The sequence below is a fragment of the Ambystoma mexicanum genome, chromosome 13 (assembly GCF_040938575.1).
Source record: "Ambystoma mexicanum isolate Mex_15411 chromosome 13, UKY_AmexF1_1, whole genome shotgun sequence".
Lineage (NCBI taxonomy): Eukaryota > Metazoa > Chordata > Amphibia > Caudata > Ambystomatidae > Ambystoma > Ambystoma mexicanum.
The window spans coordinates 135,836,031-135,854,190 of NC_090938.1; the positions used below are offsets into that span (position 1 = coordinate 135,836,031).

The following is an 18,160-nucleotide window of genomic DNA, read 5'->3' on the forward strand; positions in this document are numbered from 1 at the left end:
CAGTATTAGTACAATAGGATGTAGGAAAGCAAAGGTAGAATACAATGAGAACTCCTAGGAACTAACTCACGGAGCGTCTGCCAAAACAGTAGCGACGCAAAGTGCAGTCAAACTTCGTGCCGTATATGGAATCACATGAGTGTCTCGCCGCGTTCCCGGCGAACGTGTAGACACTGCAACGTTGTGTTCTACGCGGACTGTTCTGCGGTCCGCCATCTTGGAAGTACCGAACCGAGTTTCACCGCATAATCGGTTTCGAGACCATAGTGACCAACGTGATGTGTGTGTAACACCGAGAGCCCATTCGACCAGAGCTATCGCTGCTACCACGGCGTTCTTGACTGGTGTGCCCCTGCTGGACATCTGCAGGGCTGCTACATGGAGGTCGACGCACACCTTCACGAGATTCTATTGCGTTGACCGGGATTCCAGGGAGGAGTCCAGGGTCGGCCAAGCGGTGCTGCGCAACCTGTTAGCCTAAGGTGAGCCTGGTGAGGAGGTAAGAATTGCTTAATGTTGAGTTTTTGATGTAATGCTTAATGTTGAGCCTTTTCCACCTCCCGTTGGTTGTGCATGTGTGTACTGCTATGTATTCTTATATTCATGAGCATGTGAATCCATGCCAGACCCCATGCTGGAGAAGGAACAAGTTACTTACCTGTAACTGTTGTTCTCCAGCATGGCTCTGGCATGGATTCACATGCAAACCCTCCCTCCTACCCCTCTGCGGCTCTTCACTTGGTCATACTGCCACTTTGCGTGCTACCAAATCTGAGGATGGCTGCCAGAGGCGGGGCTTAGGGAGAGGGCAGTCATTGGCTGGGGGCAGTATGACCCAGAGACCAGTGATTGGTTACTACTGAGAAAGACAGATCAGAAACGAAACTGATACTGATCTTTTCTTTATCGAGGATTCCCGGCCTGACGACGGGGAATATTCATGAGCATGTGAATCCATGCCAGACCCATGCTGGAGAACAACAGTTACAGGTAAATAACTTGTTCCTTGTCTTGAAAATTATCAATAAACAGGCTGCAGGCCACTTCCACACCCATCTGAAGCTGCAAGGAGCAGGTGCCCCCTGCCTCTATCCCATTTCCATCGGGATTCCTGACTTCCCACAACATCGGAAGCAAGGTAAGCCATGGGGCTTACAGAAATGTAATATTGCGCTTGTGTGCATCTTTATTAAGAAAACCACTGATTATGTGCTGAAGCAGCGGACTCCGTTGCCTTTTGGGAATAATACCTTTTTTGACTTTTGCTGGCTGTATTGTGTTTCTGCAATGCCCTATGATGATACCTTTGGCCATTCCAAGATGGCCACCCCCGCGTGCACCGGAGTGCCTGGGCCTTTGTGTTTGTTGTGTTGGGCCTAATTGGCTGGGGCTATGTTCTTCTGGCCAATGGGATAGTCGGCAGGCTTGGTGCCGGACCTCCCTCCTAGGGGCCCCTGTCTGCTCCTTGTCTGTCACGGATACACTCAGAGTGCCCCCTGGATGCCTGTGATGCTGTATGCCCACCTAGTCCCCCAGTCGCCTGTGATGCCATATGCCTCCCTACCCCCCTGGTCGCCTGTGATGCTGTATGCCCCGCTAACCCCCCGCCCGGTCGCCTGTGATGTCGTGTGCCCACCTACCCCCCGGTCGCCTGTGATGTTGTGTGCCCCTGTACCCCCCCACTCCTCCCTAGTCGCCTGTGATGTTGTGTGCCCCTCTACCCCCCCTGGTCATCTATGATGCTGTGTGCCCCCCACCCCCTCTGGTCGCCTGTGATGCTGTATGCCCCCCTAGCCAAACGTGGTCGCCTGTGATGTTGTGTGCCCCTCTACCCCCCCTGGTCATCTATGATGCTGTGTGCCCCCCTGGTCGCCTGTGATGCCGTGTTCCCCCTACCGCATATGTATGCTGCTGCCGCCCTGCAACACGGGGTATGCACTATGTACTTGGCCTTGAATGACTTTCGAAGGTATTCTGCTGCCGATCTGCAACATGGGGTAGGCGCCATGTATTTGCCCTTGATTGACTTTTGCATGTATGCTGTTGCCGCCCTGCAACACGGGGTAAGCACCATGTATTTGCCCACTGATTTGTCTTCATTCTGGTTTATTGCTACCTTCTTGCATTGTGAGGACTGGCCCAATGGATGTGTTCACTATGTACTTCTGTAACCTTAAGCACTTACTGTAACCATATACTTAAGCTAAGCGCCTAGATACCTCCGGGTTTTGTGGGCTATAAGAATGTCAAAATAATATAAAATTGATCAAACCTAAAAAAAGAAAATTATAGGTGTGTTTGAAGCTCTCCAGGTAACCTAAAATGTCAGAAAAGGGGAGATTTGCATAGAATTTAACAAAACCTTTATTTTATTTCGTTTACAACGCTCTATGGTTTACAGAAAATCTTGAACATAAAAGAGCAAAGAAAACCATACAAACATGTACTCAAATATATTATAGACATTTCATTTGGGTTTCTCCCAATATAATATAAAATCGTTAATTTACTAAAATACGCATTAAAAAATATCCAACATGGAAACTGGAATAAAAACTATTAACCATTTTGAACACATCAATTGATAAGTTTACAGATGTAAATGGACTTGTATGAACGTGTTCTCTTGGGAAACACTGCACGCCACGGCGCGATGGTGCAGCAGGGGTGGCGGAGTGGCCGAGGGAGGGAGGGAGAAGCATGGGCGTGGGCCTCTGCAGGGTCACGTGGCAGGAAGCTGCCGCCTGCCGCAGGAGCAGCCGTGGGCACCGCCGGCAGCCCAGCGAGAAAGAGAGAGCGACGGCTCCCACATTGGCACAGAGGGGGTGAGTACACTTCGTGGTGGGCACTCTGAAAACGGATCGGTCCTCGGGGAGGAGGGGCAAAAGAAGTACCCTGCAGGCACTGTCTGGGTGCAGCAAGAGGCATTGATGCCGACCTGCTTGTGTCCCCTTTCCCAAGTCAACCTTGCGGTGAGTAAATGCGCTCCCCCCAGCCCCGGGTTAGCAAAGCCCTCCACCCTAGTATCGTTTCTCCAGATACAAAAATCCCCCCTTATCAAGACGCCGGAAATCAGGATCCGGGTCCATGCAGAGGCGATGGCAATTATGCACGTTTTCAAGGCAGCCCCCTCACCCCTCTTTAGGAACCCCACAGCTCCCAGCCTCCAAAGATGACATGAGGCCCCTGTCCTATTCAAACGCGGGTCCCACCCGAACATTCCCTAATCTCCAATTGGGGCGTTGGGGCTGGATGGGCAGCCTTTGGTCTGGGTGGGGACATTGGATGTACTTTGTACAGTGATTCTAAGGTTTCCCCCTACGTGAGCCTGATACTTGGAGGCGACAGATTGGACAGGAGCTTGTCACCTATAGCGCCTGCATCCCTTCCACCAACTCCATCGTGAAAAATAATATTTTTTATTTGAATTTTGTTGGTGGTGTTGTTTTTCCAACAAAAAACCTTACACAATTAATAATTATAAAACAAGCAAGACTAAACGCATTAATATAATTGCAAAATATCTAAAATTGACTTAAAAAGTCATCTAAACATCTAATTGTAGCCACAGTTAACAAAATCTATTCACCCATTAACATTTCAGTCCAAAATTCCAAAGCAGAGATAAACCTACGACCGTTCGAAAAATGATTAAAATGTTTGCATCTATTCAGGAAAGTGTTTGGACAAATCAATAGAAGATGTTGTACAGTTTCAATGGATTCGGATTGACCACAGAGCCTACAGACTGAAAGAGAAGACGACATTGTGTCTGGCGCAGGAGGGTCACCAACAACACATTTCAGGTAAACCCAACAGATTATGACATTTGGAAAAGTCTCTGCTGTGGGTGAGGGCGGAAATGGTTTTGGAGGTGAGGGTGCCATTTTAGTCAATGGAGATGAACATTTTCTTTAAGTTGTTTCCTGGCAGGGTGGTCCCATTGATGTCTATGAAAGGCATGGTTGGGAGAGCGAAAATGAGCGCAAAGCGGGTAACCCCTTCCAAAGGAGCGTAGTTTTCTTATCTGTGGTGGGTAAGCAAAAAAAGTTTGTTCATTAAAGTGTCTTTGTGTTGGCCCTCTAGTTCACAAATATCCCTGGATAAACCTTCAAGCCTTGGGGTGGATGAGGCTCCACTGTTGGGCGAGGTGGTGGTTCAAGCATGGAGCGACAGGCGAGGCGCTTGGGTCTCTTCATTTTAAATTGAGGGGTTCCCTCCTCTGGAAATCACTCTTACTCTGTGCCACCAAAGCAAATACGGAGTTTCCCCATAAAATGCCACCAGAGGATAGCTCAGGGGCAACGTGATCGCTTTGGAAGCAAGACAACACGGAGCACCACAGGTTCGATTCCCCAGGTCTGCACTTAGAAACCTCTGGGTATTAAGCGTGTTATAGATAACCCATCATATCAATAGTTAAACTGTAACACTGAAGTTGAAGACCTTCTAGGCTGCTTGGTATCTCTTTTGTGCAATGGGAGAAACTGAGCTCCGAGAGCCCCCTTAATCCCTCCATTAATTAGACTCCAGGGTGAGTTCAAGACCAATTCCCTCTACTGAATCTCAGGTCGCGTGCTATATACCCTGAGGTTAGACCTGATCCTATCCCTGCCTCATGCGCGTAAGTGTCTGAGTAAAGCTTTTGTGTGACATAACATTTTAAACTTACTTTTCCCCAGGCACTTAGACAGGGAGCAGGCAGGGTGTGGGGTTTAGAACCGGGAGGATAGCTCAGGGTAACGTGTTTGTCTTTGAAGCAAGACAAGGCATGGCAACACAGGTTCGATTGCTGGTCTCGTGCTTAGAAACTAGTCTCCGGTATTGAGTGCGTTATAAAATAACTATTATTTTATTATTAAAGTAAAAGAACCAGTTAATCTTGCCCGTATTTCTCTTTCAGGTGTGCACACCCTTCTGGCCTCTTCCCTCTGTTGCTCCGTCAAAATACTCCTTCCCCACAATGGCCCAAGAACCTCCTCTGCTCAGCCTGCGGGTGTTTGACCTCAATTGCTGGTGAGTGTGGGAACTTGTTCACTTCCATTTTGTCTTCTAGAAATTTCTTTTGAATTGTATTTCTCCACCAGAGTAGAGATCGGGAATCCACAGCAGCCATCTTTTCACAGCTACAGCGAGGCTCATTGTGCATTGAAATGTAGCCAAGCCTCAATTCACCACCGAAAAGCATGAGGCTGTGGAATAATAGCTACCGGTGGGTCACCGGTTGGCACGCTTCTCAGGCCTTCCTTTTACACCAGGCGGGAGAGGAACTGATTTTGGAAAGCTCCAAGGAATACGTTAAATGATGATAGAGCCAGAAAGTACCAGCCTAGATTCCAGGATGGCAGTGACTGTGGCCCAGGAGTATAAGCCATCAGCTTTTTAGGGAATTCTCGCCATTTCCTCACCCAAAGATCAGTTTTCTTCTATACCCCAAGTGCCTTTTTTTTCTTCTTATTGCTCCTTCTTCCTTCCCCTCAGGTCTTCCTCTTTCCATCTCCTCCTCTTGCTCCCTCTCTCCTCCTTTCTTATTTTCTCCTCTTATATTCACTGTTCCCTTCTGTTTTCTTCACTATCTTCCCTTTGACTCTTCACTATCATTTCCCTCTCTTCAGTCTTGACCTTTCCCCTCCCATGTCTTCAGTGGATTTCCTTCCTCTTTTATCTCACTGTCCCTTTTATTCCTTCTTACTGTGCCTTTTTTTGTCCTCATCGTCAGTTTTTTTTACCATGCACCTCACTTTCTTTTCACGTCTCTAACTTTGCTACTGACCCAACAGTGGCATTGTTTTCTCCAAACTCTCCATATATCCTTAGCCTCAGCCCATCGCAGACTAAAATTAGTTCAGAATTGCCAAGGCTGGCGATCGTCCTAATTCCTAATCTTCGCGGTTCCACTGGCCTGGAACTGTGATTGTGTTGGTTTTTGGGCTGCACTGTCTGCACCGCAGCATCGGGTGCATGTACACCAATTTAGGGATGAACACTTTCCTCCCTCCCACCATCTTGTTCCAGCGTCCAGGGACCACTCCTGCAGTGTGCACTGTGCTTTACAGCTGTTATAAATGCATTAAATATTAACATCTCTCCTCCTCCTCTTACAGGGCACTGCGATACATCAGCAAGCTGCGCTCGGAGAGGATCAAGCTCATCAGCGATTTCCTGAGCGATGGACGCTATGACCTCGTTCTCTTGCAAGAGGTACATTACGGATTTCAGTGTGCAAGGCTTAACATTGTGGGCCGCTCCACTCAAGAGTACGACATGAAAGGTTTCTCCACCTTGGTGGATGCTTAATTTGGGCACACGCTTACATGCAGGGAAGATTTGTGACCAGCAAGTGATGGGCAACCATTCTGCAGTTCACTTATGGCTGGTCTATCATTGGGATACATTAGGGTTATCAGCAGGATTCCTACCCTTTGGTGAACGGGGCTCCTCCCACACACTGTAAACATAGATTCCTATTGAGAAAACCTAGTGGCCACATCATATGTGCCACTGTTTTCCCTGCCACAGATTCGCAAGCTTCATGCAATGATTGCCTGGATTCATGCAGCTGATCCCACTGCTTAGCGTTTTGTTTTGGTACCTTATTGTGGTCCAAATCCTAAAAGGACACTTTATTATGTAGCCCATTCTTGTCACTTGGATACTTGAAATAAGGCACACATGACATCACTAAGGATACAAAGGCCTCCTAGCTTCTGGAATCATTTTAGGTTCCCTATCCATGCATCTATGAGAAGGCTGCAGAAGTGGCAGTCACGATGAAGCATGTCTTTTCAAGGGTACCTCAAAACAGAAGACTTAAGGCAGTTGCTTGTACGTCCTCCTTGTGTACTTAAGGTAGCTGATTCTATAGCCCCCCACAGTGAGCTTAAGGTAGCTGATTCTATAGCCCCCCACAGTGAGCTTATGGTAGCTGATTCTATAGCCCCCCACAGTGAGCTTAAGGTAGCTGATTCTATAGCCCCCCACAGTGAACTTAAGGTAGCTGATTCTATAGCCCCCCACAGTGAGCTTAAGGTAGCTGATTCTATAGCCCCCCACAGTGAGCTTAAGGTAGCTGATTCTATAGCCCCCCACAGTGAACTTAAGGTAGCAGATTGTATGTCCCTACTGTCACGTTGAGGTAGTTGATTGTACGGTCTCAGGAAGACACCAAAATGACAGATCAGTGATCGAAACAAGATCTGATGACATGGGCTAAAATCAACACCTGGGTATTGGGCATCAGTCATCCAGGAGGCAAGAGTTGCTCTGTGAAAGGAGGCGATAGATTTGGGCGTGTGTTAGGTTGGGTTCCTGGCCAAGCATGACACTGATCCCAGTGTAGGAACAGGAAACCTCTTTACTGAGTTACAGCCCCGGGTGCAGGGTACAGGACTACATTTAGGCCACTTCAGGTAAATTACTAGGACAGACATCCACCGGCATCCTCTCTGTCAACCCGTTGCATTGAGGCGAAACAAAAATAAAACCTAGCATGTGTTCTCAATATGCGAATGGGTGATTGTGGTTCTGCACTGAGGGTGTTTGGCACAAAGGCACTTTTGTTTTCTCTGTAAGAGAGGAACTACATTATTTCTATTGCACTCCTTCTTGGGTGTCTAGAACTTATCCGCCCGTGATTGTGCCCAAGGCTATGTTCTTTGGCTCTCTGCCCGCCTAGCTTGATGTTAAGCTTCGTTTGATGAGCTGGCATCTCCCTGTGTTAATGTAAAATAAAAAATGAGTGTCGCTTACAGAAGAAGAGCACGTAGGAGCACCCGCCATTTTGTAAGCCATAAATAGTGTAGCTGTTGTCGCCTTGTGTGGTCTCGGGTGCTTTTCTTTTTGTTTTCCACCTGTCCCACGTGGGAGCCATGCTTCACTGTGGTGGTCTTGTATCTTCTCCCTGTGGTAAACTGTATAGTTAAACTCACCAATGCGAACCATCAGTGATAGAGAGTCGCACTCACAGACGATAATTATTCGAAGATTAGGCAGTCAAGGGTTCCAGGCAGAACGTCAAAGTCCAAAAGATTTCTTCGTTTAAATCATGTTCTTAAATGCTTTATACTTGACTCGTTTCAGGGCGAAACCTTCCCCTTCTTCAGAAGTCTGTCAAATCTCTTTTGCAGTATATCTATAATGTATAATAGATGGGTATTTTTAGTTAACGTAACATTGTCTCATAATATTCACATTATTCTGTCATGACTGTTGACTCATATCTTATAATCACCTGGATTTGTTAACGTGTTTCCTCATTCCTTAATTAATTAAACGCGTCAAGTATAAAGCGTTTAAGGACACTCTGAAATAATATGTATAACTTGAAAGAACCCTGTGTTGGGCTACATATAAATATTTGCACCAGAGGTGTCTTATATCAGGCTGTCTATCTGAAGAATTAAGACTAATTGAACGATGAGGTACTAATTGCTAAACCAGACAATGATGAGTTTGCAATAATTTGTTCTTTTTGATTATGATTTGAAAAACGTATATGCAAACTCCTCCTCACTGCTACCCCATCACAGCCCTCTAGGGCCAGGGATGACTGGGCATCCGAACTGGAGTTAGAACTCACGGACCAACTGTGGGAGAAAATGTGCTCCCACACTAACAGAGTCTCCCTGAACTTTCGATACCGCACCATCCAGTATACATTTTTGAACAGGCTATATTACACCCCGCGCAGGATCTCCAGGTTTGTCCGCTCTGACCCACGGCTCTGTCCTCGCTGCGGTGCAGGGGATGCGGGCCATCTGCACATGTTCTGGGATTGTCCGAAACTAGCTGCATTCTGGGATGAGATCCTGAAAACTCTGTCAGAAATCTGTGACACTGTTATTGAGCCTGACCTACTGGGGGTGCTGTTTGGGGCGTTGGGGGCTGAGGGAGCCAGGGGTGTGGTTAACTTCTTAAATGTGGGCTGTATAATTGCCAAGAAGTGTGTTTTGCAGAACTGGAGGTGCTCCTCCCCTCCCACTTTTCAGAAATGGCTGAATTTATTAACATGGTCTCGGAACTGCGAGGAGGAGTACCTCAGTATCCTCCCGGCCCGTTCCCGGCCCAAAAACATCTGGACCGCTTTTAACTGCTATCTTAACAACCTAGACACCCCCTCCTCTGTGGACAATTCACCGTAATCACCCCTGGTATGCACCATGGCCCCGGACGCATGACGCTGCTGTATTCCCTACTTGGTATTCTTTCACTGTTCATATGTACCACTGTACTCTGTTGATTATGCACAATGTCATTCTTGGCTGCTCTGATGTATGTGTATGTTATTCATCTCTGCCGACAAAAATAAAAGTTTAAAAAAAAAAGAAAAACATATATGCAGCTAAATATATTTTCTATATAAAGTACTTCATTTGATGAAAAACAGTATTAAATGTTGTCTTTTCAAAGTTTATCTACATGGAATATTTTCCAAATTATACTAGAAACAGTTTGATTGTATTTACAATACAAACAGGGTGTGCAGGGGACGGGATTGTTCCACAAGCTTGTGGACACCTGTTGCTTTTACATTGTTTGATACAACCCAGTGTCAGGGTTGGGTTTTCTCCCCCGCGCCCCATTAATCACCTTAAATTCTTAAGATTTTTTCCATAAATAGGTGTACCTGCTATTAGCTTTTTATTCATATTAGTATGCACATCAATCCCCATCTTTAGAACATTCATTGGTATGTACAGTTTTTATACATTTTTGAAACATGCCAAGATGCTACATTCGATTTTAATAACCATTTAAAATGTACAGTTTAAAAAAAAATATAAGGTGTCAAGTTTTTTTGAAAAAAGAACAACCCAAGAATATATTTATGTATGTTCAAAGGGTGCTGCATGCTCATATCATAAAGTGCAAAATTCATATTCATGATTGTAAGGTGCATGATTGCTTTGTAAGGTGCATAGTGCTTAACATGGAAAGTGTTAAGCAGCTCTTCCTTAGGTGATCGCATATAGTGCATTCTCCTAGCCATGATGTGTCTTAAAATCCTAACAATTCAATAAAGTGCTACGTGCTTAAAGCAGTGTACATGGGTTGGAAAAAGACTGGGTTTATATAAAGTGCTTAGTGTTTTGCATTTAAAGTTAACACTCCCATTTAGAAAAAAAATGCTTGTAGGTTTAATCCTAACTCTAAATTCTCTTTCTTGCGATCACATATTGATTAATCCCAGAAAGCCACATGTAGTGCATACTCCTTACCATAACATATCTTAGCATCATGACATTTTTCAAAAGTACTCCGTGCTTCGTGTAATCTGAATGGCCTGATCAAAGAAAACATTATTCAGAGTTAATCTAAAGTGCGTCTTGTTTAGACATAAATCAGCAAACGCTCACTCTATCTTTTATGTTTTGTAATTTGACTGCTCGATGTATATGGACATAATGAAAAGAGGGGAAGCATGCTATTGCCTTACTTCCCTATTTTGATTGTGATTCGAAAGTAGCACATTCTAAATTAGCCTATATGTGCATGCATGAAACCTAATTAGTCATCAACCAACGTTTTTTAAAATATATAAAAACCTAGCAGATAAAATTCAACAACAAACTGAACACCTTTACAATTATATTTCAATATCAAACAGAAAACAAAAAAGAAAAGAATAAAATATTCAACATTAATATTGACAATTCATTTCAATACGGAATTAGCCATCAAAAACACTTGTGTTCTTCCTCCACCCTTCCTATGGTTCTAAAATATGAATTGCTAATAAAAACCTCACAGATGCTAAAATTAATTAGATGTGCTGTCCACTGAACATCAATGGCCAAACTTTATTATTTGTTAAAAGTCCATAATCCTTAAAATACTACTTAAAGAAAAAAATATTTGTTTTATCTACTCATTTCGGGCAAGTCACCAAGAAATGCTTAAGAGTTTCCAAAGTATCTAGAGACTGACAAAAACACAAATGTCTCTGTATCATAGGCCCTTGTCGGCCATAGATTAAACCTGAGTCTTAAAAACCAAACACGATTGTGTCTTTTTAAATTGTGCTGCAGAAGCTGGGTTTCTGCAGCGGCAGTCTGCTCTCTGTAACATTGGTGGCAGTGTGGGATTTATTGTCACTCGTGCTCAGCTCGCACACCGTAGGAATAGCTACACCCTCAGTTCACAACAGATGGCCATTCCTGCGCACCCCACATTAACTGGTGACAAATCAGGGCTAACATTTAACCCCTGTCGTTTCCTCTTCCCATAGCTCCAGCAAACTCCCCTCCCGTTTCTTTGCTACTTTGCCAGCAGGGCAGAGACCCTTGTTACACCCCACTCGTTCCAGTGGTACGAATGTCTGCAAAACGTTAATTGGGGTAAGGTGACCTAGTGCCCACACAATCCCTACTGCCCTGAAGATGGAGTGCTGCACTCCACAACCCACACAAACATGTGTCTTGGGGAAGGGGTGACAAGACCCAATCACAGTAAAATAACCCATCCATACACATGCATTAAAACGGAGATCACTACCTTACTTTCTACATGCATACTTGTGTAGGGGAAGAACTTGCAACCATCTGCTTGACTTCTTGACGTTCCGGAAACCCACAACCAGAAGATGACAAACGGCTAATTAGCTTTACACAGCGATTAGTGCCAAGGGGCTCACTACATGCAGCATAACATAGCATGTGATGTAATGACATGTAAAACTCATAAGTACATGGCAAGTAATGTGTTTTTCTCCATACCTAAAAATATTTACTTTCTTTCAGATTTGGAGTGAGCAAGATTATCTGTTCCTCAAAAAGAAGCTTTCCAACATATACAGAGCGTCCCACCTCTTCAAAAGGTGAGCCACCTTACTTTCACGTGTTATTAAACTGGTGGAGCTAGGTGAGCGCATGCAGAACAAAGTATTTCACACTAAAACAATTAATACAAAAACCAAATTACAACACATACAAATATGTTTGTTAAAACATTATATTATATTTAAATCATTGATGTTACTAAGTAGTCTAATGACACAAGTCACAAAAAAAACCAGAAAATTATAATTTTATAAGACAGGATGGAGAGAAGGATTGGGACCTGAAGCACAATACAAACATAAAGTAGTCCACACAGATCAAGTATTAATCTTCCCTAACTTCTGATGTTCAAGCTGGGTAAGAAATACGTCTAAATATGTTTTGATGCCCGCTGGGTCCCTAATTAGTGTCTACTAATTTTCATAAGAACAAAAAGAAATGGTGAATATCCAAGCGCATCATCTGTGAATCCTAGATTAGCTGAGGTCAAGTAGGGATACTTTATAGAACCAAATACATGTAATGTACATGTTGCTACACATTTGGCATCCCCTCACTGACTACACAAAATCAATATGAGTATTGGGTTGGTCCAAGTCATTAATCCATACTCGTGAAAAGTCAGCCTTCTGGATGACGAATTCCATATCAAACATCCAGGACCTTCTTCGACTTTAGCCATTCATGTACTACAAATTGCAATGTTGAAAACCCCTGTTTCTGCAAAAACATATCTAGATGGTGCTCACCGTCTACATATGTAATCATTTCTTGCTTAACCGTTCAACTGGAGACAACCTATTTATTTTGAATATTAATGCCCCCTGAATATAAATATAATGGTGATTAAAATGTCAGTCTCACTACATGCGATTCCGATCTCTACAGAACAACATTGTCCACTTGAATATTGAAAAAGAATGATGGTATGAAAATCATATTCGTACGCTTTTTTACTGCTGAATGGAGAATTCCTATACATTATTCAAAAGATTAAATTGCAACAATGTATGGTCCATGCGCTAAGTCTGGGGCTTCCCACCAACTTAGATTTGTTCTTACTGTCCATAATGCCTTGGGGGGAGGGGGGAATAATATATAACTGTATCTCCTACTCCATGCACAAAACGCATGGTTCGATCAAATATGCTTCAAATCTTCGTATCAATCCCATAACCTAGACATTAGTCGCTTCATCCATAACCCATCTGGGATTGTCATTGTTAGGAACGCTGAGCATGAAATGCCTCTGGTGTCCTCTGTTTGCACCAAAATTAAAAGCTGGAAGTGGACAACGGGACATGGAAGTGAGTATACATGTAGAGCGTTAAACCGCAAGTGTAGCGTACAACAGGCAGACGGGCATATTGGATTGCCTCGGAAACAAACACAGAAGTACAAATGCATGACTACATCCTCATATATTCACTGTTATCTTAAATAAAGATAGCAAGTGCACATGTGGTTAAATTGTGTACATCTGAAATCTAAAACCGAAGATGTGGTGATCAATAACCGAATCGGCACCTACTTACAATATCAAGATGGAGGACGCAACAATGAAGTGTAGGTACACAACATGTAGAAGAAGCGGTGCAGTATAGCTACAAGAGTGGTGCTTCCGTTATCCCGAATCAACGTGAGCATGTCTTTTGGAATGTTACTGTATTCTTGCCAGAGATGCCCAGATGTTTGGATGATGGATCCAGAACATTTCATCCACAGTCTTGATCTGTGCTGAATCATAAGTGGCTCTGTCATGATCTACTACACAATGCGCCATTTTTCCAGTCCTGCACTTTCATTCAACAAACTCATTGTGGGAGTTGTAGTTTGTGGAAACTTCGGTTGAAGAAATTTGACAGGTTAGCAATCACATATAGAAGGAAAGCTCAGGACTGGGTGATGGGTGACCAGGCAGCCGCCCGCAACATAAATGTTACATCGGGAGGATGTTTCAACCAAATTCAATTTTGGGGTTCTTTGCCTAACTTTGAGTGTCTTTACACTTTCTGCTGGATTCTTAGGTTTTCTACTCCTTTTCCACTCAGAGAGGCAGTGGCATTATATTACAAAATAATGGGTTAAAATGGTGCCTTTTAGAGCACAATTAAAAAAAAAAGAATAATTTTAAAAAAAGAATTGGATAAAAAAGGCAAACCGTTTGTAATTGATTTTTTTTTTTTTTTTTTTTAAGGTACCCCATGAGAACATCCAGTAGTTGCAAGTCCCCAACATGCTCATGTTTGCTTTGGGCATAATGCCAGTAATGATACTATAAGAAAACATGTCCATGTGTGTTCTGCCAATACATGGCGGTATCCCCACTCCAATTGGCGTTCCCATTAAACATGCATGCCACAGTATGGAAACATGTCCAACTGGCTGCATCAAAATGGCAGTCTAGCTATATAACTCTTAAAATGCTTGTTTGTTTTTTTTTTTAAATCAAAGATGCCCATTACAAAATGTCATGCCACTGTAAGAAATGGCTAGACTGGCTACACTGGCTACATTAAAATGCCAGTCTAGCGTCATAATAACACTTCTCATGCTTACTGTAACTTCCATGTCTGGGTATGCCCAGTAGAAAAATGCCATTCCTGATCACTGTGGTGTGTCAGGGCCTTGCACTCACACATAACCACATTGTGATAATGTCTGAGTGTGAGGTGCTAGGGTCCAGGGGGCAGATGTGCGTCAGGTGCTGGGGTCCCAGGGTACAGCCATGGCATTTTTTTACTGAGCATGGACGCCCAGTAAAAATGCCTTGTCCTCTCCCTTGGGCCCCAATTGTCTCGCATGCACGTAATCAGTTGTTTGCGTGCAAGGTGCTGAGGGGTTTCGGCATAGCTTAAAAAAAAATATATTGGCATGCCTTCTCCAGCACCTCTCATGCACAGATAATCAATTATGTTAGCATGCAAGGCAGTGGAGGGCTTAGGGTTCACATAACAAAAGTTTCAAGAGCCGTAAAAACTAAATTTGAAAAGTTATGATTACTATTCAAGTGGTATCCAACAAGATATCCTGATTATTCTAACTTAGAACAACCCAAGGTGACCATGAGAAGCATAGAGCAATATAATGTCACACTAAAAACATCTTTTAATTTATGAGTATTACTTATTTCACAAAAAGTGGGTGTATTTAACAGGTACATAAAATTCATTCCTTTAAACAGAGACATACAATTAACAAATAAAGCAATTTTTCATTTAGAATTGGGTTGATTTAAACAAAATGTGGAAACATTTATACAGGTCTGCCAACGTAAACTTTTCACATAATACGGTTGTTCATGAAAAGAAAAGGTCTCAAAGAGAGTAAATCTGTAAACAATTGGAAACAAAGATGGGTTCCAATAGACAAGGAGACCGCTTAAACGTTTCGGCGGGCCACCTGTAAGGCCACTGATGTTAGAAAACCGCCTTCCTCGGGGCAAAATAAGTAGTAAAATTCCCTGCGGGGAAGCAGACAAAACACTCGGTCACATAACGAAATATGTATTTTGTACAGAGAATAAGCTATATTTAAAAAAAAAAACACACTATAACTTGCTGTATACTTCTCAAATGAAAGCTGACAAGGTTTTTTAAAAAAACATAATTTATTTAAGGCAAAGCAGTAATTTAAGTAAAGACTACTAATTTAAGCTGCCTAGAAGGGGAACCTTACCCTAAGTGAATGAGGGGGAATCCTTCAAAGGCAGGAGGTCAGGACGTCAAACAAGACCTCGGTACAGAGCATGAGCAGGAGTGGCTAGGAGAAAAACACTGAAGTAAAGGACAATTTAAAAAAAGTTTATACTCCAGTGAATCTGGAAAATACAGAATCTATAAAATATAGTAATAGCAAGGTGGAGAGAGAAAGGGCACAAAAGGAAAAATTACCTGAGTAGAGAATATAATGTGCTCCTCTCCAAATGTAGCATAGGGGTCTGTAATTAATGAAACCCAATGATCATAAACTATCTTCAGAATGGAAGAGTGGATACCCCTTAGTGAAACAATGGTGGTATCTGGTGGGTGTTGCGGTAAAAAATACCTGCCGGTGGAAAGAAAAGAAGAGAATGAGAAAAGGAAAAGGGGAGAGAAAGAAACAGAAGAATGAGAGAGAGGGAAAGAGAGGCAGGATTGATCCTATTGCAATCCGTTTAAAATGAAAGATGTTTCACTACAAATGTACATGAAGGTCACTAAAATGCACAAGTCCTAAACCGGAGTGTTGTGCAAGATATAAAGCAATGAATGGTGCTTCCTTGCAGAATTGGTGAAGAATTGGAAATAAAGCGAAAGTGTGCTTACCGGAGTCCTGAGAGTGGATCTGGCGCAGCTCACGCTGATTGTGAAGTGGACGGTGTCAGCGAGGATCTGACAGCAGGAAAAGAGATACAATAGGGACTGGATAAGTAGCGGCCGACGTGATGACGTGCGGTCCGGCAGCCGAATAGGAATCCTGATTCGGCTAGAACGTCTGCGTGTGGAGAAGCCACAGCCCCCACCTCTGGAGGGATACGCGTGACGTATCCTGTCTCATCGGTGCCAAAAGGCACATCTCCTGTATGGAGGGGAATGCGCGAAGGGGAGGGGAACTGACACACCTCCCCCATGATTGGTGCATGAGGTGTGTCCAATCACAGCGTGGCCCCTGGACACACACCCTGGGAAGGGAGGTGTATGAGAGCCGTTGAACGCGCGGAGGCTTAGGGGTCAGGCATGACATTGCATGTGCAGCGCTAAGAATCCCAGCGGACTGGGCTAGCATTCTTTACTGGGCATACCCAGTAAAAAATGCCATGTCTGCCCCCTGGATCTCAGTGCCTCACACGCACACACTTAATGTGATTGTGTGTATGCGAGGCACTGGGGAAGGGGGGGGGAACATGGGTCCGGCATGGTATTTCTTTTTAATTGGAAATCTATCATAGTGCCCAGTAAAAAATAAAACCATGCCTGGGCCCCCAGCTCCTCACACACACACACAATGAATGTGGTTGTGTGTAGGGGGTCCATGGGGCAGGCATGGTATTTCTTTACTGGACAGAGATGCTCAGTAAAGCAATACCATGCCTGTCCCATGGGACACCCAGCTCCTAACACACAAACTCGCCAAAATCAGCTCCATGGACCAGCACAAACGCAAACATTTGCACAACATTCACACAGCATGCTTTTGATCATTCACACAAACACCCATCCTCATACACTCATAATACAAGCATACACGCATTCAGACACAATTAAAAGCGAAATGAACATGCACACAATCCTACAAAATTCACACAGCAAGAAGCACCCATTCATTCACACGAGCACCCATCATCATACACTCCTTTATAGCAATACACGCATCCATACACATATTTAAATGATAAATAAACTAACATAAACTTACCTTCTGTCCTGTTCCTGAAGCCCCCTCCACCTTTCCGCCTCCGCCCCTCTTCCCCCCAAATCCCCTCCTCCCACCGCTGCAGCATGAGCAGGAATCTGGAAGCCAGAGCTTCCTGGTTCCTGCAAATCCGTGCAGGGGCCTGAGCGTGGGTGATTAAACACCCCACTCCAGCCTGTTCAGTCTGTATGTGCAGGGAGGCACAGGAGTGCCCCCTCGCACATACAGACAGTATTTCCAATGAACTATGCAAGACTGGGGAAGCAAAATACCCCCAGCCTTTCATGGCTCATTGAACATAACTGTCAAAGGCAACAGTGTTTCCGTTCGACAGTTCAGCTAGAGCCAGCCCAGTAGCGCTCCCTCAGCTGGAGAAAGTATACGAGGGAGCGCTGAATGTTTCGCTGGGCTGGCTTCTCGGCTCCTCCATAATGGGCGATTGGGCTGGTGGGTCAATGCCCCCTCACCCATTATGGACGAGCCGCCCCTGCACAGGTAAAGCCTCTCCAGGAGAGTGTCTCTGTACTTTTGTGCTCTGACTTAAAAAAAAAAGGCTACCACAAACGTGCCTCATAGTGTCCCAGGATAGATTTATCCTCCGTTTGGCTGGCTACCAAATATTGGAATGAAGTTTGGTGTGTTTTTGGAGCATCTACCTGTGTGGGAATAGAAGAGGACCCATTACCCACTCACCTGTTCTTGCTGCTGGAATGCAACCCTGCCCACCTAGAACACCTGCCACTCTACGATGGGGATGGAAGATCTACACCAGCATCTCAAGCGTTCCAAAGAATCGGGCGGCAAAGCCCTGCCACTTCAGCAAACCAGAACAAACCAACTGTGGCGCTCCTTCGTCTGATCCGTTCTCACCTCACCTCCCCTGCCCAAAGTCAGGGTCGCCCAGAAGTCCTTGGCTGTGTCTTCATTACCTGTCCCAGAGGCAGGAGCCACTTGGCTGAACAGGACCAAAATAGCTCTTTTGCTGCTGG

The 18,160-nt window shown here is 44.3% G+C and overlaps 1 protein-coding gene across 2 annotated transcripts in view; it reads left to right on the top strand.

Moving 5' to 3' along the window:
- Positions 1-2,694: 2,694 nt before the first annotated feature.
- SMPD2 (sphingomyelin phosphodiesterase 2) overlaps positions 2,695-18,160 on the top strand; it is a 128,862-nt gene continuing 113,396 nt past the window's right edge. The window contains exons 1-5 of one of the 2 annotated variants that reach the window (XM_069633450.1): positions 2,695-2,825; positions 3,675-3,806; positions 4,904-5,016; positions 6,105-6,201; positions 11,739-11,815. In XM_069633450.1, the coding sequence (XP_069489551.1) occupies positions 4,964-5,016; positions 6,105-6,201; positions 11,739-11,815 (227 nt within the window). In that variant the 5' untranslated portion in view covers positions 2,695-2,825; positions 3,675-3,806; positions 4,904-4,963. Of the gene's footprint in view, positions 2,826-3,673; positions 3,807-4,903; positions 5,017-6,104; positions 6,202-11,738; positions 11,816-18,160 lie in introns of those variants that run through there. The other variant, XM_069633451.1, reaches the window with a different exon arrangement.